This window comes from Mesoplodon bidens, assembly GCF_964165515.1.
Source record: "Mesoplodon bidens genome assembly, chromosome: 7".
Lineage (NCBI taxonomy): Eukaryota > Metazoa > Chordata > Mammalia > Artiodactyla > Ziphiidae > Mesoplodon > Mesoplodon bidens.
The window spans coordinates 88,350,874-88,373,976 of record NC_138164.1 but is presented as its reverse complement, the minus strand read 5'-3'; the positions used below and the strand labels follow the sequence as shown (position 1 = coordinate 88,373,976).

Sequence of the window (23,103 nt, the reverse complement as noted above, 5' to 3'; positions counted from 1 at the left end):
TGGATGTGTGGGCATTAAGTGAGTTCCTGCATGTGAAGTGCTTAGAACAGTACCTTCTTCCCACATCGTACGCTTTCAATAAATGTTAGCTATTATTAATAGGCATCATAGAAAAAAGTGGGACAGGATTCATAGGGGCCTGATATGTTTGGAACATGTTCAGTTACATAAACATTTCTCTCCTGCTTGGTTTCTCGGAGCTATTGTGGCAGCGTTCACGTTACAGCCCCAAAGTGGAGGGGGTAAGCGGTAGCATTTCTCAAACCTACTTAACCCTAAACCCTTTGTGATCCAGAACACTCCCAGTGAATCAGCTCTATTGGACATAGTATGGGAAATACTGCCCTGGAAAGTTACACCAGGAAACCTCAGTTCACTTCTGTCTAACTCATAGTCTCTGCCCCTGGCCCCAGAGCCACCACTGAACTGGGGACTGGGGAGCCCCCATCCCACCAGGGCAAGGACAGATGAATCCCTAGCATCCAGAGCTGAAAAGTAGGCTTTTTGCCAAGTTCACGTTGTTCTAAGCAGTGAGGGAGCTCTTAGCATTGTCTGTGTCATTGTCTGTTAGTCATGAGTTAGCTTGGCTCCCGGGGTCTTGCCTGGGAACGTGGTGTTGTTTCCACAGCACGACACTTAAGTTCCAACCAGCCTACCTAGAAACAGTCTAGAGCACAGTCAGTTCACAATTTGGGGACCAGTGGGTTCAGCTTCAAAGTAATGCTGTCTAGATGTGAGCAGATAACCTAGAATTTATATATCGAAATCTTTATCGTACTCTTCAAAGTGAGCAATTTTCAAAGAGGACGTGTGTGAGTACTGTATAGGATGGAAGTATAACATTCAGTTGTATTCATTCCGGGGCAGGTGTTTAAAACAAAACAAAACACTCCTGTGTCTGAAAATAAAAACCACTTTGGTGTCATTACTTTACATAGGCACACCTTGTATAAACATAGGAAATCTAATTTCTGAGGAATTTCGTTTCAAGAAATCAGGGCTGGCTCACATAAAGATGCCTTTCAAAATAGAAATATAACACATTTAGTTAAGCTCAGGCTTTTGTGTTTTGTTTTATTTTGTTTTGAAAGCTATAAAGAAGTAAACTGTAACCCTCTTTATTTTTAGCAGACACCTCTAGAAAACCTTGAACAATGTTCTATTTATAAAACAAAGTCTGGTGGGTTTTTTTATTGTGTTTTTTTTTTTTTTTTTTTTTTTTTTTTTTGCGGTACGCGGGCCTCTCACTGTTGTGGCCTCTCCCGTTGCGGAGCCCAGGCTCCGGACACGCAGGCTCAGCGGCCATGGCTCACAGGCCCAGCCGCTCCGCGGCATGTGGGATCCTCTCAGACCGGGGCATGAACCCGTGTCCCCTGCATCGGCAGGTGGACTCTCAACCACTGCACCACCAGGGAAGCCCCCAATCCAGTATTTTTAAATGGCCTTTGTTTTTTAAACAACCCAAACCTTAATCTATCTTGCCCTACTCTAACCTCCAGACACACTTATTATCTGGATCACTCCCTTAGGTACTTATTCTAAACTCTTCTTGCTTTTTTCATTATTATGAATATTTTTTGACATCTGTCATGTACCAGGCACAGTGCTAGATCTCAGGGTCCCCAGTATAAATAGGACATGGCTTACAATCCATTGGGGAACGTAGGCATATTCATAGCACAACTTTGACTCACAGGCTTGTTGGAATGAGGTAGGAAATAAGTTCAACACACACACGTACACACACAAGCCAGGAATAACTCATAGTATGAGAAATTCCACAAATGATGATTAAAGAAAGTGCTGAGGGGATCAGGGAAAGCTTCTTAGGGAAAATAACGAGCCTTAAGGGCTCAGTAGAATTTTAATGGGCCGAGATGGGGAGAACAGTTTTGCTGGTGACTATCTCGTTATCCCTACCAGATGGCAGGTTGGGATGGTCTTGCATTGTATTTAGATCCCTGGAGGCCTTGCCAGAGCCTTGCAGTGGAAGGTGCTCGATAACGTTTGCTGAGCCCAATTAATAATACATGGTTGGCTGGCACACAGCGACAGAGACACCGGGGTCTGTCTGCTCGCTTTAACCTCTGAATTGAAGGGGCAGCTTAAACTCTCACTCATTCCTCTGATTGTGTGTCCTGCCAGTTCGCAGCCACAGTTTCCTCACTTTACTAAATCGGTCTGGACTGAAACTCGTCGTTTAGAGCCAAAATGGTAGATAAATGGAGGCCAGCACTTTAACATACATCTGACCTACTTGTCACTTATTCTGGCCCCTCTGAGATTTTCAAACAGCACAAGCAGGCAACACAGACAGCAGTGATATGGGAATTTGAAGGCACTTCATCAGAAGGCACTTTTTGTATAGCTGCAAACTCGTTTATGTAGGCATTTGGGTGACAAGCTTGCAAGTCTCATCAAAATCGTTATCCCCCTTGCACAGTAAAGGAAACAGGAGATCAGAGACGTTACTTGCTCAAGGTTTTGTAGCAAGTAAGTTGGAAGAGCCTAGACTAGCACTCAGGTCTTCTAACGCCAAGTCAGTGCCTTCCGGTTCCTTATCCGAGGCTGGCCCACCTGTATCCAGATGCCGCCACTCATTGCTTTGCGATAGATCCGCTCAGTTCTTTGGTATCTACATTGTAAATCTGAGAAAGGGAGAGAGAAGTACACTTTGTGAGGGTACGAAGAAGATAAATTAGGGAACAAACACCTAAGGGTAGGTGATATTAATATTTATAATGATATTAACATTCATAATGATGAAACAAGAGCTAACATTGAATTCTTTTTTTTTTAATAAATTTATTTATTTTTGGCTGCGTTGGGTCTTCGTTGCTGCGCGCAGGCTTTCTCTAGTTGCGGCGAGCGGGGGCTACTCTTCGTTGCGGTGCGCGGGCTTCTCATTGCCGTGACTTCTCTTGTGGAGCACGGGCTCTAGGCACGCGGGCTTCAGTAGTTGCGGCGCACGGGCTTCAGTAGCTGTGGCTCACAGGCTGTAGAGCACAGGCTCAGTAGTCACGGGCTTAGTTGCTCCATGGCATGTGGGATCTTCCCGGGCCAGATATCAAACCCGTGTCCGCTGCATTGGCAGGCGGATTCTTAACTACTGCACCACCAGGGAAGTCCCACATTGAATTCTTAATATAGGGCAAACACTCTGGGAAATGCATTACATACACGACCACAGTCAGTCCTCACAATAAACCTGTGTGGGTGGTCCTATTATCTCCACTGAATAGATGAGAAAACTGAGATCAGACGGATGAACTTGCCCAAGGTCACATTGCTGAGTGGAAAATAGTCAGAATTTGAACCTAGACCTGTTTAACTTTTAACCATTCATTTGAAATCACTGGAGTACAGAATTATGTCCATGCCACCTCAGCTGTAGGTGACCTTGTGCAAGTTACTAAAATTCCTATTTCTGTATACCGTTTTCTCTATAATTAATACGCTGCCCACCACTTGGGGGTAATTGTGAACTAATAAATGTGAAAATGATGTGTAATGAGTAAAGTACTATGCAGCTATATAATGTTATCTACAGTGAAACGGAAATCCCTCAGTAAGATGAACCACCCCCAGCAGACTGGTGCCTGGCATGTAGCAGATGCTCAGTAAATGTGTATTGAATTACTTGAATGAATAAAAGACTCTGCTGCTCAGGATGACTTTCTGTCCCCACAAATGGTAATGGGGAGGGGAGAGATAGAAGGCAAGCCATACATCAGCTTCCTGAGCTCAAGTCCCCCAAATCCACCAGTTTCTTCACCCGCTGGAAGAAACTGCTTTGCAGTCTAAGTAGATAATGAATCCTCCAAATTTCTCCATCCCTGCTCAAGTTGCATTTGACGGCATGGAGATTTTTACACTGGATAAATTTTTTCCAAATTATAGGTGGTCAGTATAGAAAAAGTAGAGAATAATAGACAAATAGAAAGAAGGGGAAAAAATCACTCCTGGTTCTCCTCCCACCCCTGATATAACCATTTAGCAGCTTGATCGCTTTCTTTTCTCTAAGCATTTTTTACATCCTTGCGTTCATACTGGTCTGCGCTTTGGCTTTTCCATTAACCATCACAGAACCATCACATTTCCTCATGAAGTTACAAACTCTTCATGAACACTCACTCTTAGTCAGTTCAACTGACAAATACTTAAGCATCTTCTCTGTGCCAGGTGCTAGGGACACGGTGGTGAACCAGGCCAAAGTCATTGAACTTCCAGTCTTCCTTGTTACGTTTAATGACTGGCTGCCTAGTATTTTATGGTCCACTTATCACTTATTCTCTTTGGGTCTATTTTTTCAGGAGCAGGCTTTCTTAACATTGCAGTCCTCCCCCTGGTCCCCCCAAATATGAAATTGTATAAAAAGAAACCAGCATTAGCAAAATAAATGTGTGACAACACATGCTCAACACAGGCACATTCTAAACTAAACTAAACATAATAAAATATTGTATTATCCCCTATTTGGGGGCAGAGATTTTATCAGTCCATCCCTGCTGTTACATCAATTCTTAAGAGTTCACTGGGTAACAAGACCAAATCCAGCTAATCCTGAACCCACCTTTCCTCTTTTTCTTACTCTTTTGGGAAATCTAAGTTAGAAAAATACTGTTTTCTGGCTAGGTTTCTGTGACATGTCTACAGGGTAGGGGTGGGGGCAGGTGCTCTCTGCTGAGTTTGCTGAGTACCTGGCAATCTTCCCGCCTCCTCCCTGTCCTGTTTGTCCCCTGCTTTAGAGCCAGCCAGGCATGTGACGCACGCTGCCCTCGCAGGCTTATTTTCTAGTAGGATGTGGTTCTGTGTTTCATGGTCCTGGTGTTGGCTGCAGAGCTTTCTTAAGGAGTGTGCAGGAGGAAGTGGAAGGAGACCTCCCCCCGGCAGAGTCCTGCCAGCTGTGCCTCAGGTCACCTCCTATCCAGTCTGCACTTGGAATTGCTGGGTTCATTCTCAGATCATTTTGACGTTCCCCAAGCTCTTTGGAAATTAGGTTATTTTGGAATGAAGCCCGGCATTTAAAGACTTCTGTCCAGGGCAACTTAACCTATGAAATGGTGAGCTCTGGGTTTATCCTGGAAACTGTATTCAAGTTTGTATTCCTAGCAACGACCTTGCTAGAACCCGGCTCATAACAGGCATCCAGGTCATGTCTGTGGAATGAGTAAATGCCCCAGAAGGAGCATATTGATCCCATCCTCTGAGCTTTCAACCCAGTACCTGTGTACCTCCTGAAGGAAGGGACTCAGACTCATCATCCATGATGCCTTATGGCCAAGCTTAGTGCCTGGCATATCCTAGACTTACAGAAACCTTAGATGAAAAAAAAGTGAATGTTGTATACCCATACAGTGGAATACAGTGGAATATTTTTCAGCCACACAAAGGAATGAATTTCTGATACATGCTACAACATGGATGAATCTTGAACATATTATGCTAAGCAAAATAAGCCAGACCCAAAGGAACAAATATGGTAAGATTCCACTTACATGGGGTACCTGGAGTGGTCATATTTATGGAGACAGAAAACAGAATGGTGGTTGCCAGGGGCTGAGGGGAGGGAGAGATGGGGAGCTATTGTCAGTGGGTACAGAGTTTCTATCAGGGATGTGAAAAAGTTCAGGAGATGGATAGTGGTGATGGTTGTACAACATTGTGCAGTACTTAATGCCACTGAATTATACACTTAAAATGGTTAAAATATTAAATTTTGTTATATATGTTTTACCACAATAAATGTTAGTGGAAAAAAAGATGATTGCTGCTTTTCTTTTTTCTACTCCTCTCCACCCACTGAGCCTTCTTTTCCTTTCAGACTTGGCCCTGATGTCCCTCTTTGAGGAATTCTCCCTGCTGGGGATTAGATATCAATCAACGCAGGTTCCATTGAGGGCTGCTCAGATCAAGGCCCATCGTGGTCAGGGTACCCTGGTACTTGGTCCTCTGATTTCCTTGGCCACAAAACAAAGAGCCATTTCTGGAAGCACCAGGGCATAACCCCAAGTCCACTTCACCTGCCCACCAAGACAGAAGTCCTGCCGTGGTCTTTCCTCTCCCCTGTCAGGCTCTTTGCATGATGGATGGGAATAGTCTCCCTCACAACCCTATGGGAAGGAAATCTATTGGAAATCTTTCTCTTCATGCTGTGAACTTGTTTATAAGATTAAAGGCAGGTATGCTTGGGAGGACCAGGCAAATGCTGTAACATTATTTTTAATAATTCAGGGCACACCAAGTTCAAAAACAGGTCAGGGTGGTTATTTTTTTTTTTTTCTTGGCTCCTAAAGCAAACACCGCTTATGCCATCTCCTTTCCAGCAAGAGAGGAAAATGGGTAACAGGCTTAATTCTGACACTCGCTCCTTATTTGTTACAAAAAGGGGACACCGTCGGCGTGTTTGTCAAGACAGCGGTGTGTGCTGCCTTGGTTTACGAAACCCCTATTTGTAGCTCATGGGCCTCAGGTGACTACCTTGGGTATGATTTGTTCCTATCCTGTCTATGGCAGCAGACCATATTATTCAACCAGGCCTTCCCTTTATCAAAACAAGATCTCTTGGGGGCTTCCCTGGTGGCGCAGTGGTTAAGAATCCGCCTGCCAATGCAGCCCTGGTCTGGGAGGATCCCACATGCCACGGAGCAGCTGAGCCCGTGCGCCACAACTACTGAAGCATAGATGCCTAGAGCCCGTGCTCCGCAACGGGAGAAGCCACCGCGTTGAGAAGCCCGCGCACAGCAACGAAGACCCAACACGGCCTAAAATAAATAAATTTAAAAAACAAAAAAAACCAGGATCTCTTTTCATCCCAAGGACCTTATAACAAAAGACCAAGCTACAAAGCCATAGTGAAGTGATGGGACTAGACAGCTGGTGTGAGAGAAGCCGGCACTGCCCTTTGGAGGCAGCTGAGTCCTGGTTTGGGTGAGGCAGGCTTCCCAGGCAGCTGCCCAGAGGTGTCAATCTTGCCCTGAAGTTAAGCTTTGCATCTCTCTCCTAGTGATGTCAATTACCATGTGCGTGTCTTTGCTGCACAAGATGTGACGTTCTTCCATGGGCTAATGCAAGACAGCCTTTTAATTGCACTGAAGAGTAACTTCCAGGCTGCCGAGTGGAGGGACTTGGGGAGGGAGAAGCCTGGCTTCTTCAACAAACTCCACTCCAGAGCTATGGAGAGAAAGGGAAGCAAGGAGGGGAGCGGGGCAGGTGTCTGCCTTTCATCTGGATATTCAGGATGACACATCTGGTGCCAGGGAAACTGCTATTTCTAACTGATGGGAAGCTTTGCAGTCAAGGGAGGGCTGAGCTGTCAGGTGAGCCAGAGATCAAGAATTATCATGACAGCTTCATGGCATGTGAAAGGCGCTGTGAAGTGCAGTGTGATTTTAACCAGCGGTGGTTAAATTAGCTTCCCTTGGACCTGGTGTGATGTGTAGTCGGAGAGGGGCCGATGGTGGCTGGGAGTGCCGGGCGTGCAAGAGGTTGTAATTCTGAAGCACCACCATTTAGAAAAGAAAGGGATTGTGGAAACTGGCTCCTGGTTTCTGAATTTTTCTTCCCAGAGGTGCCAGGCGGTGGTGATGGCTTTAATTAGTAGTGTGTCGATTCCTCCAGTGAACCTCTCTGAGCCCCTATTATACATATTCCAAGGACCCAAAGCGAACCCCTTCCTTGAACTTCCCCAATTTAAAATCCTGTCAAAATCTAGCCACCTGTACTTGCTGGCTAAGCAGCCTTGACTAACCGTTTTACCTTGTGATCTCACATTCCACAGGATTGTCTATGCAAGACTGAGCCAGCCGGCAGGCGAGGGAGTGAGTGCCTTTCTGAAAAACTTCCACTCAAAAGTGAGCTGAGGAAGTGCCTTTTAATAAGTAATCAGCCGGAGGAAATCAGGCTCTATGTAGCCATCTAGTAATGCTTGCCTACGCACTGGGGACTTTTCCAGAGTCTGGAGCAGCAGGGTCTATGATTTGATGAGCCATAGCTTGAGAAATTCTAGAGAGAAAAAAATAACATGAGCAATTTTGTGTGTGTTTGTGTGTATATATACACACACACTGCCAATGTATATCATAATAAATTAGAAGCTGCACATTAATACTCTATGGCAGTTCTCTGCCAAAAGTTTTACATAAATTATCTCATTATCTCACTTTATCCACGTGGGTGGATATTCTGCTTCTTTTTGAAAGATGAGGAGACAGGATCAGAGAAGCCAGTAAGTCGCAGACCTACTGAACATGGGTCTGTTTGACTCCATAATACATACTCGTACCCACTGCCTCCAAAACAAGAATGGCTAACTTTTACAAAACCCCCAGGTTCTCATAGTTTTAAGTGGCACAGCCAACACGCCAGCCCTTTAATTAAGTCTGGGTGTTCGTGAGCTTTCACTTTTCCCCTTCGCAGCTTTCATGCAGAATCCCAAGCCCTAATCTCTGCAGCGGGCACCCAGGAGACTGTATTCAGAAGAATCCCAAGTCTTTGTGATGCAGTCCGCCCAGGACCCAGGGTCCATGGGGAATTTGCCGGCACTGACCAACACCAGGGCAGTGAACCTGAGTAGCCCATCTGAGCTGAACAAGAACCAATTGCTCATTTCCAAATCCTGCTTTCCTTGGGTGCACCCAGCCCCCACCGAAGTTGGTCAGGGAGTGAACGGCCATTCACCTGTCCAAACCTGGGATTTATGCTCCAGCAGCTCCCTTCCGCCCACACCACAGCATTGTGTACGGCAAACACAGATGACCTTTGCAGCGATTTAATCTCAACGTGCTTCCAGAGAGCAAACCTGTTTTGTATTGACATTGTTTGGAACAAGTTCTGCCAATGTGAACTCCCGCAGCACCTGCCCCTGGACTCTCAGCCCCGAGAGGCCAAGTGCCTCTAATTCTGAGTATAAGGGGGAGGGCGCCTTGAAAGCATCCCCAGCTTCCATCCATCTGAGTCTTCGGTCCACTGGCTTCAGGCAGCTGAAGTACTCCCCTTCCTTCCAGGATCTTCTAATCCCTGTCTAGGAGGGGCGGTCGTGGGCTCGGATTGGCCCACTGGCAATAGGGTGCTTTGTGGGACATTTTCTTACAAGTCGGTTCCCATGTGGCATTTGTTAGTCACAGCTAATTATTAAGTCCTTGGCCAAGGCAGTAGACATTGTTCCCTTGGATTCCTCCCTCCTCCTCCTTTCCCCCCTCGCCTCCCCACTGCTACAGAACAAAACTCATTGTGGGGCTCGGGAGGTCGGCTGTGCACACGTTTTCCAGTGAACTCCTGGGGGGCTCACTGCTGGGGTTTCGTGTTTCAGGTTGAAACTCGACTGGATAAAGCATTATTCATTGATGCTGACACAGTCGGTCTCTGCTCTGTGCAGCTATTTCTCCCACACTGGACTTGGTCCTTTACAGGCAATTTAGGTAATTCATTGAGGGCAATTCACAGCAGTTACTCAGAACATTGATAGCCTGCACAGAATGACAGAATTTGGGGATTTCTAGATCACAGAAAGATTATCAAGTGTCAGGTTTTGCCAGCTGTGCTCAGAGGCGTAGGTCAGAAAGGAGGAGGGGGCTGAGTGAGTGAACAGGTTCAGAGCCCCTTCCCCCCCGTCCCCTGGCAAGAAACACCCCTGCACATACCTGCTTTGGGTCTGGGGCTTCTGCATAAGATTTCTGCAGCCTAAAAGCAATCCTGAACTCCTGTAATCACATTCACCCATTCATTCTTTGCTCAGATGAGGAAACTGGCCCACTGAGGACCTTCTCTTATCCAACGGTCTTGTGCATTAGTGAATTGATGCCAGAATGCAAATTAGCACATGGGTCTCCCATTTCTGTATGCCCCATTTATTACACCATGCTGAGATAATGCTGGAGCCCATCACTGGGCTGCTTTTCCCACTTCCTGGTCACTGTATTATGGAAAAGGCCTGACCTAGGGGATCTAGAGGAACAGAAAGCATCCCAGAGAAGCCGTACCAGCATTGTTGAATTCACACTGCATTTTCACTAAGAGCCACCTCCATCACACAATGCCATGGAGCCCTCTGGAGTTGCACAGTGCACAGCCTCAGAGACCGTATGGATCAGCTCTGTTTACTTTATGTATGTGAGAGCCAAAACCAAAACTGGGCTGGAAGGTTTTAGTTCAGCATTGTGCAAAGAAAGAACACCGGCTTTGCAGCCAGCAGATCTGGGTTCAGATCTCGGTTCCACCACTTACTAATCCCAAGAAAGTGAACAAATTACTTGATATCACTGATCTTCAGTTTTTTTATCTAAAAACAGAGCTGATAATACCTAGCCCAAGTATTGTTATGAGGAGTTAAATGTCATAGCCTATGTAAAACCAAACCCCTACGTAAAAAACGTATTAGGGGCTTAATAAATGTTCGCTTTCATATAACTTAACCTCTGTCTCATGTACATACAGGTTTGAGTCAAAAGAAAAGCCCAACATTTTCAAAGTTTACCCTTAACTTGGAAATGTCTGGGCTTTGTCACAGGCTTAACATTAACCAAATAAAATTTAAGGGACCTCTAGACCATGGACCTGCCTTAATCTTTTACAGAGCACTTGTAAAACTGAGCATTTCCTGGGGGGATAGGGCTGTAGGTTTCCAAGAGAAAATTCTATGAGGGAAAACTGGAAAGAGTGAAAAAAATAAGTCCCGTTCTTTGACTCTGGAAGCCCCTGGGATATCCTCGGGGTTCAGGGGCTGACTGCCCTCAGACTCTGGCAGTGAAATCAGAGCCCCTCATTGAACCAACTACTTGGGTGTGCTTGGGACTCTTTCAAACCCTTCTTTATTCGCCATTCAGACAGGAACCATAGGCCCAGAAGCTTGTTTGCAAAATCTAGGAAAACAGATGTTTTTGCTTATTTTTCTCTCTCTCATGCCAGAATGCTCACTGAGTCTTCATTGGGTTCGGAACTTGTCTTTTTTTTTTTTCTTTTTACTTTTAAAACAGATCTTGGAAGAGGGTTATTATTGTAAAGTAAAGGGGAAAGATGGGTATCCCAAACTGGGAAAACTCTATTTTAGAGTCTAATGAAAATGTTTAAGATCCTGCCGTCCGGGAGTCCTAGAAAGCAAGAGAGAGCAGGGTTGACTCATTAAGCTCTGAAAGGTTCTATGAGGCCTCACCCCCATACCCATGATGCCTGGTGCATCCCTGACAGACTGGGATAAGAAAGTGAGCACTGTCTTTTCCTCAGAGGAAACCAAAAGCATTGCACCTAGCTGAGCAAGACAGTGTGGCTGTGGAAGGGCTGTGTTGATTGAACACATGCTGTGTACCAGGTGAGACTCAGGCCACTCACACTCCGTGGACTTTATAACCAGCTCAGACAGTTTAGATACCGTATTAGTTTTCTATTGCTGCTGTAACAAATCACCACAAATTTAGTGGCATAAAACAACATATATTTATTTTTTAATGTATTGTTTAATTGAAGTTTAGTTGCTGTACAATATTATATATACAGGCATACAATATAGTGGTTCACAATTTTTGAAGGTTATATTTCATTTATAGTTATTATAAAATATTGGCTATATTCCCCGTGTTGTACAATATATCCTTGTAGCTTCTTTTAGACCTAATAGTTTGTACCTCTTACTCCCCTACCCCTATATTGCCCTACCTTCCTCCCCTCTCTCTGCTGGTAACCACCAGCTTGTTCTCTATATCTGGTGAGTCTGCTTATTTTTTGTTATATTCACTAGTTTGCTGCATTTTTTAGATTCCACATGTAAGTGATATCATACAGTATTTGCCTTTCTCTGTCTGACTTATTTCACTTAACATTAGACCCTCCAAGTCCATCCATGTTGCTGCAAACGGCAAAATCTGATTCTTTTTTATGGCTGAGTAGTATTCCATTGTGTATATATACCACATCTTCTTTATCCATTCATCTAAAATGACACATTTATTACTTCACAATCTGTTGGTCAGAAACCTGGCGTGGGTCTCACTGGGCTGAAATCCAGGTGTCGGCAGGGCTGTGTTCCTTTCTGGAGGCTCTGTGTGAGCATTTGTTTTCTCTCCTTACCTTTTCCAGCTTCTTGACGCTGCCCACATTCCTTGGCTTTATGTTCCTCTTCCTTCCTCTTCAAAGCCATCAACAGCAGGTTGAGTCCTTCTTACACTGCGCCTCTTTAATTTCCTCTTCTACCTCCCTTCTCCACTTTTAGGGACCTTGTGGTTTCACTGGGTCCTCCTAGGTAATCCAGGATAATCTCCCTAGTTTAAGGTCAGCTGATTAGCTCCCAAACAAACTTTTAATCCACCTTTGCCATGTAAGGTAATATATTTATAGGTTCCAGGAATTAGGACGTGGACATCTTGGGGGATGGGTAATCATTGCCAATAGGTACATAGGTCGTTTCTACACTAAATACAGTAACTGTATATATTAGGACTCTTTCAGTTGCAAGAAACGGGATCTAACTCAAGCTAATAAGAAGAAAAGGATTTTACTGGCTTATATACTTGGAAGAAAAATGTGATTGGCTTCAGGCACAGCTGGTTCCCCGTGTCCAGCAAGGTCATCAAGGCACTCTGCTTCTTGGCTTGGCATTCTTTGTGGTGATTTGCTTCTCAAGCACAAGCTATCCGCATGGTGGCTGAGATAGCTCCCAGGCAGTAGCAGACTCACGTAGTTCTCAAGATAGGAAAGAGAGGAAACTATGACTTCTCTTTAGGTAGCACCAACAAAATCCTGAGGATGACGCTCATTGGCCCAACTTGGGTCATATGCACATCCCCAGACCAATCACTGCTCACGGAGAGGCCATACGTGCTTCATTCTGAGCAGGGATGAGTCAGCCTTACCAGAGCACATGTGCTGAGAGGGGGAGGGAAAGGTACTCCATAAGAAATTAAAATGTTGTTACCAAAAGAAGGCAGAAAGAGCTGACTAGGCAAAAACCATTGGTGGGCACTTCAGCATCTTATGGCTGTATTATTTTAGTCCAGTGCTCATTTGGCTTCAAGCAATAAGACACTCAAACTTGAAAGAGTGCAGAGGGGGCTCACTCAGGGCAAGTAGTAAGTTAATTCAGGTAGTATATAAGAAGGGGAATTGCATGCAGGTTAAGAGTCTGGGTTTTGGAACCAAACTGCTTGGGTTTATGTCCAATTTATTGGCTGTATTTAATTGACCTCTCTTTACCTCATTTTCCTCATCTGTAAAATGTGGTTAATAACAGCACCCACCTCATGAGCTGGTTGTGAGGCTTCAGTGTGTCAGTACAAATAAAGTACTTAGAATAGTACCTTGACCTAGAGCAAACACTCAATAAATAATAACTTTAATAATGATTATTGTTGTTATATAGCTATTGTTATTACAAGTAAGCTTCCTGAGGATGGCTCAGGGACTTGGAAGATGGTTAGGGACCAAGCCAGATGCTTCCTTGGTTTCTCTTTTTCTAGCTGAGGCCACACAGTCTCTTATCTCTGGAACTTACTCTCTCAGGCACCTCAGTGGGAACTGCGGTTCTTACCTGTAAGGTGGATTTTCACATGGCTTTCAGGGGCCATCCTTTCACCTCTGGCCTTGACTACGCATGCCCACCACCAAATGAATGATGGTTAGTGTTTCTGAGTGCAGAGTCTTGAAAGACACTGGTTAGTCTGGGCCATGATTGGCTTTAAATAATAACGCCCCCTCTTTGATTAGCTGTGACAGACCAGGTGCTCTTGTACACAGGGTTACCTCTCTCAGTAGGCGTGGAAGAGGCAGCTTAAGCTGAAGGGAAAAGTTGGGCTTAGCCAGAATATTGACCAACTTGTCTTTGACGCATACACCCTAGCAAATTGGAATTCTCCTCCAGGACAAAGAGGGTCAGTTTCAAAAAATAATGGTTACATCTAGATGTTTGGGAATAGGACAGCACTGGGAACTGTTTTGTTCTGATGTGATGTAGCCTGTAGTATTTGTAGAGAAAAATTGATCATTCTCCCGTTATTATAAATGGTAGAGACGTTTTCAGCTCCAGTTAGAAATGCTCACTGGATGGACAAAGACGCCATTCGTTTCTACGTAGAGCATCAATCTCAGAAACTTATTCCTGGAGCAGAAGTTCCCGAGAGGGTGGAATGCTCACATTCACTGTCAGGAGATTGGATTCCAGAGTGAACAGGGGTGTCCCCAGAAATCTTCTCTTTGGTGACCGGAGGAAAGTTCCACTTTGGCTTTTTGTTCAGTGTCCCACCTCACCTTTCAGAACACCCCCCCGCCCCCCGCAGTATATTTTCAGCATTCTCAGTCCGGGATGTTCAAAACATCTCTATGTGTGGCGGTTTCTGCCTCAGAGCACTTGCCCTTTTCCCCAAGGATTTCAGTAAGAATCTTTCTAGTGAATCCATTCCACGGTGATGGGAAGGAAGAAGGAGGACTGATGGAATTTCTTAGCCCTGAGGCACTACAGGAAGGATGGACACGCTTCGGATCTGGGCTGGGCATCTTTAGGAAGCACTGAGATTTGGGGGAAGACAAAGCATTGTTAAGATTTTGATAGAGGTCTGCTGGGAAAGTCTCCACTGTAAAGGCTCTTGTGCCTCTTTCTAGTTGAACAATTTGTAGGCTCCACACTTGCTTTCAAATGAATTGGTTTTGAAGCCGTCAACAAAAAAGCATCCTGCTGCCAGGGCCAACCATCAAAAAGAGAAAAGAGAGCAATGCAAACCAGGGGGGAATGTGCGAGAGAGAAATAGTGTAGAGCAGAAACTGGCTCTGCTGGCCTGATACCATGTGCATTATCTCCCCCAAAGGACCCCGTGGTTTAATGGCTGGGGCTTTAACCTGCCCAGAGGTCAGTCTCTGCTGGACAAGTGGAACCTTATCCCCGAGGGTGTCGACATACTCATGACACACGGACCTCCTCTCGGTAAGTGAAGCAAAGGTGTGCTTTCGTCATACGTGATGCCTTTTTTCCCCAAGCATAATGAATAATGCTTCAGGGACATAATCATTTTCCTCCAAAAAAAAAAAAAAAGTGAATACAAAAAGAAAAGTCAGTGTCTTTAAAGAAACCCAGTATGATAATTGAACTCAGCAGTTCTGCTGGGCTTACAGGTGTGCTTGAAATTAAATTTTTTGATTTAGTCAGGTCAGGGAAAATCAAATGAGTATAGAGCACCACAATCTTTGGAGCTTGATAATTTATTTTAAGAACTATATTCACTTTGGAGTGAGGGAGTGGGATGGGGAATGGAAGGAAGACACAGACCTCCCAATCACAGGGCTTTTGAACGGTAATGAAATGATGGAAATTTTCGTTCAAAGTAGTTCATTTTCCTTTCCCATATAATAGTAGAACCTAGGAGATCTTTAAGTATAACATCGAGCTAATTATACAAGAAAAGAATCCTTTTTTTTTTTTTCTTTTTTTAGCTAAGGTGTTTGGTAAGGACTTACGTTGAATATTACTTAAAGATACTCATCTTATAGATACAGTGAACCTACATCCAGGTTTAGATTGCCAATATGCTTCAAAGCTACCTTCAGTCACCCAGATTATAGGTCAGAAGGTGATTGTTTGATTTATGTAATAATCTTCTAATTATTCATGAGCTTGTTAGTGGTTTGGCTTAGCCACAGAACATTTTTCAAACAGGACTACCACCTTGATCTGCCCATCTACTGGGTGTCTATTACACCAGCAGCCTTCCTCGTCAAACTAAGGTATGCTCAGGCAATCCAGATGTTTCCCTTTTAGTAGGAGAGTTTCCTCTTTTAAAAAATTATATTAAAAACCACATAACATGAAATCTATCCTCTCAACAAGGGCTAGAAAAGTTTTCGTGATCATCTTGCTTTGGAGAGAGGAGGAAAACAGTACAAAAATAAATGATGTTCATCATTTTTTTTCCTGTGGTTTGGGGTTACTCTCCATGTCACTTCCCTCCTCTGTCGGCCTGAAAAATAAAAAATCTAACACGCATCCCCTAATGTGAATTTAATCTTTGTAGATATTTTCCCCTTCACGCCACTTAGTGCTGCCTTCCTGCCCTTACAAGGGAAGTGCTCTGTGTTTCACAAAGAAACAGCGGAAGGGAGGACCAGGGCATGAGCCACAGTGGCACAGTTTCATGATGGGGGGGGGTGGGAGGGAAGCAAGAGAAGGGAAGGCAGCTCTGTTGCAGACAGGGAACTTGTACAGATTTGCACAACATCAGCACTTCCTGACTTTTTTCAGAGCTTCAGAATCACCATCCCCTTGCTCTTTCCCTACCCCATCCTACCCCCTCCATACTTTACAAGATTATACTTATCAATAACCTTTATCAAGTCATGATTAATTAAGTTCCCTATTTTGCAATCATTAGAGACTAACCAGATCATTAAATTGCTGGCTGAATATTCTGCTCAGCATGAGTTACACAGTGAGACCCTACAGAGACCACATCCCAGCCAACTTGATCCTTCCCCTGAGCAGCCTAGTTGGGTGCAGGCTTCATCCCCCTTAGGCTGTTTACTGTAAGGGACGTGGGCATCCTCAGCATAGAAACATTTACATTTGGAATAAAACTTTGAACAGAACAGTTCATTCACAGACTTCATCAAGTCATTAATTTTGGTACAAAGCAAGTGGCATTCTGGCCCCCAAAGAATTCAGACATTCCAGGAACCCTTTTTTTTTTTCTTTTTTTTTTTGCGGTACGCTGACCTCTCACTGTTGTGGCCTCTCCCGTTGCGGAGCACAGCCTCCGGACGAGCAGGCTCAGTGGCCATGGCTCACGGGCCCAGCCGCTCTGCGGCATGTGGGATCCTCTCAGACCGGGGCACGAACCCGTGTCCCCTGCATCGGCAGGCGGACTCTCTACCACTGCGCCACCAGGGAAGCCCCATTCCAGGAACTCTTCATAGAGAGGCTACCATCCCTCTCTTTGTAGTAAAGATGGAGTAATCCAGAGAGTGGCTGTGCATATAGCAGAGTAAGATCTACATCAGGGAGTTCCAAAATAAAATGTCAGGCAAAGTTTTCATAAGGTAATGTTGAGCCTTAATCAGTGTAGTTATTGGGATTCTTGTGAACATTCTAGACTAGGAGGTAGGAGGTGGGTGTGGGGATTGACCTTGAATTCTCTTCTGCTAAGGGAGACATGGCACATGGGACTTCACTATTATGGGACGAGCAAGACACTTTCTTAGGTGATTGCATGTGAAATGAGATGTTTTCCCTCTTCAAGAAAAACACATCCATGAGGGGATATGCCAATCACTGTGGATTAGAGACTTTTCCCTCTAATTAACAAAGTTTTGAAATCCCTGATTGGATTTTTATAGGGCCCCTACTTGTATCTGGTGTTTTTCCCATATTTTCTGGCTGCTCACGAGCCAACACGTCTTTACAGAGATGCTAAACCTTCATTTTTACCGTTTGCCAAACAAAGTGGAATAAGCTGGCCTGTCCCTTTCTGCCTGATCATTTCTGAATAGCAGAAATCAACTAATGGAGCTATGGAATGGGTTCCCACTGATTATGATTTAGCCTTTTGTCCTATCTGCTTTCTTTATACCCCATCCCACTGAGTTGACTGGATTCCATTCCGGGCCATAATCATTCAGATAGCTGACTTTTGCTATAATTGATGTCAGTTTTTATGGATTTTTTTGCATTAGACTTAGAACTAAGTGGCTTTTGCATAAGATAGTCAATCAGCCCCAGCCTGCTGCATGCCACCACAGGGTCACCGTGGTTGCACTATTGTTGAAGAGGAGACTGGAGGAGGAACTTGGCATTCCCAAGCTTGGGTCATCAGGAACCAAGGGTTAAGAGTTGATGTGTCTAAAGAGAATAAGGTGGGACTTCCCTGGCGGCACAGTGGTTAAGACTCCACACTTCCACTGCAGGGGGTGCGGGTTCAAGTCCTGGTCGGGGAAGTAAGATCCTGCAGGCCACATGGCTCAGCCAAAAATTTAAAAAAGAAAAAGAAAATAAAGAGAGCAAGGTATCTTGTGGCCAGTTTACAGGAAGCCCTTGCTAGCCCTTCTTCTTTGAACCATCTTGAAGTAGACTGCTATAAGACAGATACAATAAAAAAAATGAGAGAGAGAGAGAAAGTAACTGAATTGAGAGAAAAAGAGAGCTTATAGGACTACAGGGAATAAAGGTCATTGGGCCCATGAAGAGTTGAAACCCAGGGCCGAATAAATCAAATCCCTCACAGAAAAAAAAAAATGTTAATTAACAGGAAGAAAAAAAAAAAGGGAAACCAAAAAGAAAAAAAAAATCAAGAACCTAAAGAAGACAAAGTGACGAGTGAAAAGTTCCTTAAAAGCCATTGTGAGCGTTAATGGAGAGGCTAGGATTACAGATCATGTAATAAACCTTCTGTGAGTTATGGCTTCCTGAAAGTCTAACTGAAACCTTACCTGGAGACAGAAAATTAAGAGTATTGATTGCATTTTACTCTTAGGTTTTCGAGACTGGGTTCCAAAGGAGCTTCAGAGAGTGGGCTGCGTGGAGCTTTTAAACACAGTCCAGAGGCGAGTCCGGCCCAAACTCCATGTGTTTGGTGGAATCCATGAAGGTAAGACAGGGAGAAAGGAGTTCACAACATGTTGGGTCATTATCCGTGATCTCATTCACAGTGGGGACCTTAGTTACACCAGGAGTAATTGGCGTGGTGGTTTCCAAACTCTTTTTCCCAGCAGAACCCTTTCATGAGATGAAATCTTAGGAGAAACACATATGTAAAGCTGAGAAGTGTTTTGTGTGGAGCTGCTCTCTTTTAAGCAGAGTGGAGAGTAAGAAATCACCTTTTGGGGCTTCCCTGGTGGCGCAGTGGTTGGGAGTCCGCCTGCCGATGCAGGGGACACGGGTTCGCGCCCTGGTCTGGGAAGATCCCATATGCCGCGGAGAGGCTGGGCCCATGAGCCATGGCCGCTGGGCCTGCGCGTCCGGAGCCTGTGCTCCGCAATGGGAGAGACCACAACAGTGAGAGGCCGCGTACCGCAAAAAAAAAAAAAAAAAAAAAAGAAATCACCTTTTGGAAAACCCAGCACTAACCCCAGACAATTTCTGGAATCTCAGGGCTCCAGTGAAGAATGTTTGATAACCACCGCTTGTAGAGAAGCCCTGAGGGAATACAGGACAGATCTTCTCTTTAAGAGCATCAGAAGAAATCGCCTGCATTTTAGACTAAATAACTTCTATGTCTTCTTCTACCTAAATATTGTGTTTCATATGGAATGCACACAAAGACCCAGGAAGACAAGACTTTGTCTAAAAAATAACTTTGGATGTACAATGAAAGATACAGAACCGAAGTGACAGAACCCACACATGTGCAGGCAGACACTTCCTTACTAATCTCAGAAAACCATTTCAGACTTCCCAGAAATCATCAGTGCAATAAGCTCGGGCTGAGGTTAAACAGCATAATTAAATCTCCCCTAGGTGGGAACTGGTCCAGTTGCTGTTTTCTGCTTTCCCAGGTAATCTAGAATCAAGTTCACAGAACCGGAAAGCCTCACGGGAACCTTCAGGACTGTAGTTTTGTCGCTCCGGACTTTTTCAAACCAGGGGTAACTGGGCCTTGGGACAGACCCGAGGCCTCTTTCAGCAGGCCTTAGGTTTTCTGGCCGTACCGGCCTCTCCTGGTTACAGACATTTGTGTGCAGTGGGTGCATGTATGTAGGCAGCCTCCATATTGACTCCAGCCCCTGCTTACGGCTGTTCTCTGGAGTTATTTATGAACTTGCAACAGGTGAGGAGTTTAGGCCTGACACAGCAAAAAGTAAAGTTTGCTTTTCAAAGCCCTCAATCCAGTGGCTTCCTGGCTAGGCAGGTAATAAACAGCATATTGAAAATCATCCTACAGAGGCCAGAGAAAGTCCATCTTGCTCCAAGTCAGGCATGAGCTGAGTGGATGGAAAGCAGTGGCAGAGGGAGGTGGCTCCCCAAGAGTGGATGTCATCCTGCCCTGACTTTAAGCCATACTCCCTGAAAAGGAGGGCACTTCTCTAAGGCATGATACAGGCTGCGGGGAGGGAATAGGATGGGAGATGGTGTCTAAATAGCATTTCTGGGGAGCAGTTATCAGGTTTGAATTCCTGCATCGTGCCTATAAGTTTGCATTTCATCTTTTTTTAAAAAAAATCATTAACTAGCTTTAAACTAGCCAGACAATTGGGGAATTCCACTAAATTCCCAAAATAATAAATTTGCTTAAAAGAGAGGAGATCATATTCAAATAAACTTTGTCTTGCTTTTATTCACTTAAGACAGCTGAAGAGGGCAGAGAGAGGGCAAATACCAACCTCTTGATGGAGAGAGATAACAAGATTTTATGACCCCAGAACTAAACAGTGCACATTTGAAATGCTTCTTTTCCTTTCTTAAGAAATTTTTCCATTGACCCTCATTAAGCTCTCCACAGGCTTACTTGGAGAAATTTTAGCAAATGGAAGGAAGAAAAAAATCTTATCAGTTATTTCTATAAGTCCTGATAATTTTCTTTTTTCACAGACGTATTTTTCTGTGCCATAAGAGCCTGATACCAACATAGAATTACAAACTTAATTGCAGAGGCTGTAAGACAAAATAAGGTATCCAGGGAAATGTGCAAATTTGCAAACCTGCTAGAAATTTCAACATGTTAAAACTTATAAAAGGAATATACCTACTAAAGACCCAGAGAAACTTTCTTAGCTTTCTTCCAATAGGTCACAAGAGGTTTATACTGCCTATGGGAAGTGTTTTTGCTTGATCCAGTGTCCAGGTAAGCGTAGGAAGCAATGTCCTCTGGTGTCCAGATCACTTGGACATTTGATTACCTGATTCTTTTGAATGAAATGGAACTCAGCATTAAAGCCACACAGTTCAAGTAAGATAAGGTCACTTTTTGTTAACTTTCATTGAGGCAGTTTAGAGCTTATTTTATAGGTAAGGAAGCTAAGCATTCACCTCTCCCAACTCCCAATGCAATACTCTTTCCCTTCTCACCTGTCCTGAAGCCCATTTGAGGTTTGGATGATGGATGTGTTTGCCCCTGAGGGGTTTCTTATGTTACTCATTCTCTTCCCTGGAACTCAGTAGTCAATACAAGGGCTTTGAAATGAAAATCATGTTTTAAGAAGAGGAAAAGGTGTCTTTTCTTTATTTTCACTAGTAGAGAAATCACAGCCCTCTCCCCAACAAATCTAGTGTTGAAATAAAGAAAGAAGAATCACTTTTCTTGGAAGTAGAGGATTCTCCCTTTAAAGAAAATAAAATCGGGAGGCAGCTTCTGAAAGCTGTAATATCTGGGGGATGCTCTACTGAATTTCATCTCACTGTCCACTGGCAAAGACCTTTTGTTTTCCTTGTCTGATGGCCCTGCATTGAGTCACTATTATTTGTATATTTTACAGTAAGTGTGACACTCTGTCTTCACAGGTTACGGCATTATGACTGACGGTTACACAACGTACATCAATGCCTCAACGTGTACAGTCAGCTTTCAACCGACCAACCCTCCAATTATATTCGACCTTCCAAACCCACAGGGTTCCTGAACCTCCAAATGCCCAATTGGAATGTGAGGAAAGGTCTAAAAACTGCCATTTTTCTAATTATAAACTTACGTTCTCTTCCTTGTTTATTTCCAGATCATGTGAGTTCTTTTTGTAAATTGCTGGAACACAAATGATGCTAGAGGTTGTGCTTCTTCTTTATTTTTTTTTTTAAATGGGGCATCCATTTGGAATCAAAGGAGCGTTGTGAATTTGTAAAATGACTTCTGTTTCTCAAAGGCCACGCCATTGTAAATTGTTAGTGTTCGCCAAAGGACAGCCAAGCTTTCTTTTGAAAAGGTGACAAAAGTCTTATTTTAATATGCTTTAAGCTGGGGGAAGAAAAGACAAAAAAAAAAAAAAAAAAGAAACAGGTAGGCAGTGTTTTAAAAACCACCCAGATTTGCACAACTGTTTAAGAGTATTGTCTGAAGTATTTTATTTTTTGATGTTTTGTTGTTGTTGTTGTTTTTCTTGGGAATGCTTCTTTTTTGCAGATGTGGCCTGGATTTAGAACAATCTTTTCAACAGAAGTAGGCATGGAAAAGACTTCTCTGCAACACTGTCACTATAAAAAAAGCTGTGTCGAGGGAAGAAAACGGCCCTCTTTTAGAGGATGGCTTAGATAGTGAGATCCATATTGTGGTTATACAAGGATTCATTGTATGTTTGTTTCTTTTAAATTATTTTAGCTTTAAAAATATGGAAATGGAATCTGTCAAGAACAGGTATTTCATGCAGTAAGAAAAAAAGAAAAAAGAGCGTACAGACTCCTTTTCAATATGGGTTTATATATATAAATATTTTTTGTGTATTATGACTAAGTTAGGAGTTTAATATTGCCAAGGACAGTACAACTGTAAAGGGGTGCTTGAAGCAGGGCATCAGAAGTCCGAAGGAGCTGACACATTTTCTCAGAACTCAAGGTCTTAAAGAGCTTGAGTTACTTCTAGGTACAGTCGCAGGCGTGTATAGATTTAAATGGATGCAATGGAAGCTGACTAAAATAAGGCTTAGTTGTCCTTTATATTTAAATACCCTGAATTGTCTTCTTACTTCCTTCTCCCTACCCCACCCCCCATTTTGCACTGTGTGTCGATGCAATCTGCGCTAGCACAAAATATTGTCGCTAATAGTCATTTCTGTTTTCCCATTGTAAATGCTGTTGAGCTTTATTCTATTTTACGTTATCTTGTTAATGAAATTTAGGAAAGCAGTTGTTTCTTTAAATTTATTGTGATATTCTATATCTAGCGGCCTTTATATGCAAATAAAATTGCAAGATTTTTAAATCCGTGCTGTTTGGAGGGTTGGCTGGTTGGGAAGATGATGGTTTAGTGCTGAGGGAGGAGGGATTTATTCCTATGCAACATCAGCACTCCCTTTCAGTGGCATCAGAATAAGTGACATTTTTTTTCTAATTTTCAATAAATTTTTATTACCTGCCATTCACGGGCTGGCAGGTGGATCGATAAGACACTCAATGTACTCTTTCCTTCCATCACACTGTCATCTATCTGGCTGTAGATTTCAGAGAGTGAAGATTTCATCTTTGGCCATAGTAATTTCTACAGGAACAGAGGGACC

General features: G+C 43.7%; 1 protein-coding gene across 3 annotated transcripts in view; it reads left to right on the top strand.

Annotated features, from left to right (window-relative positions):
• MPPED2 (metallophosphoesterase domain containing 2) overlaps nucleotides 1–22,675 on the top strand; it is a 175,831-nt gene extending 153,156 nt beyond the window's left edge. For all 3 annotated transcript variants that reach the window (XM_081240070.1, XM_081240071.1, XM_081240072.1), the window contains 3 exons: nucleotides 14,787–14,902; nucleotides 18,438–18,551; nucleotides 21,401–22,675. In XM_081240070.1, the coding sequence (XP_081096196.1) occupies nucleotides 14,787–14,902; nucleotides 18,438–18,551; nucleotides 21,401–21,519 (349 nt within the window). In that variant the 3' untranslated portion in view covers nucleotides 21,520–22,675. The remainder of the gene's footprint in view (nucleotides 1–14,786; nucleotides 14,903–18,437; nucleotides 18,552–21,400) is intronic.
• Nucleotides 22,676–23,103: the final 428 nt, after the last annotated feature.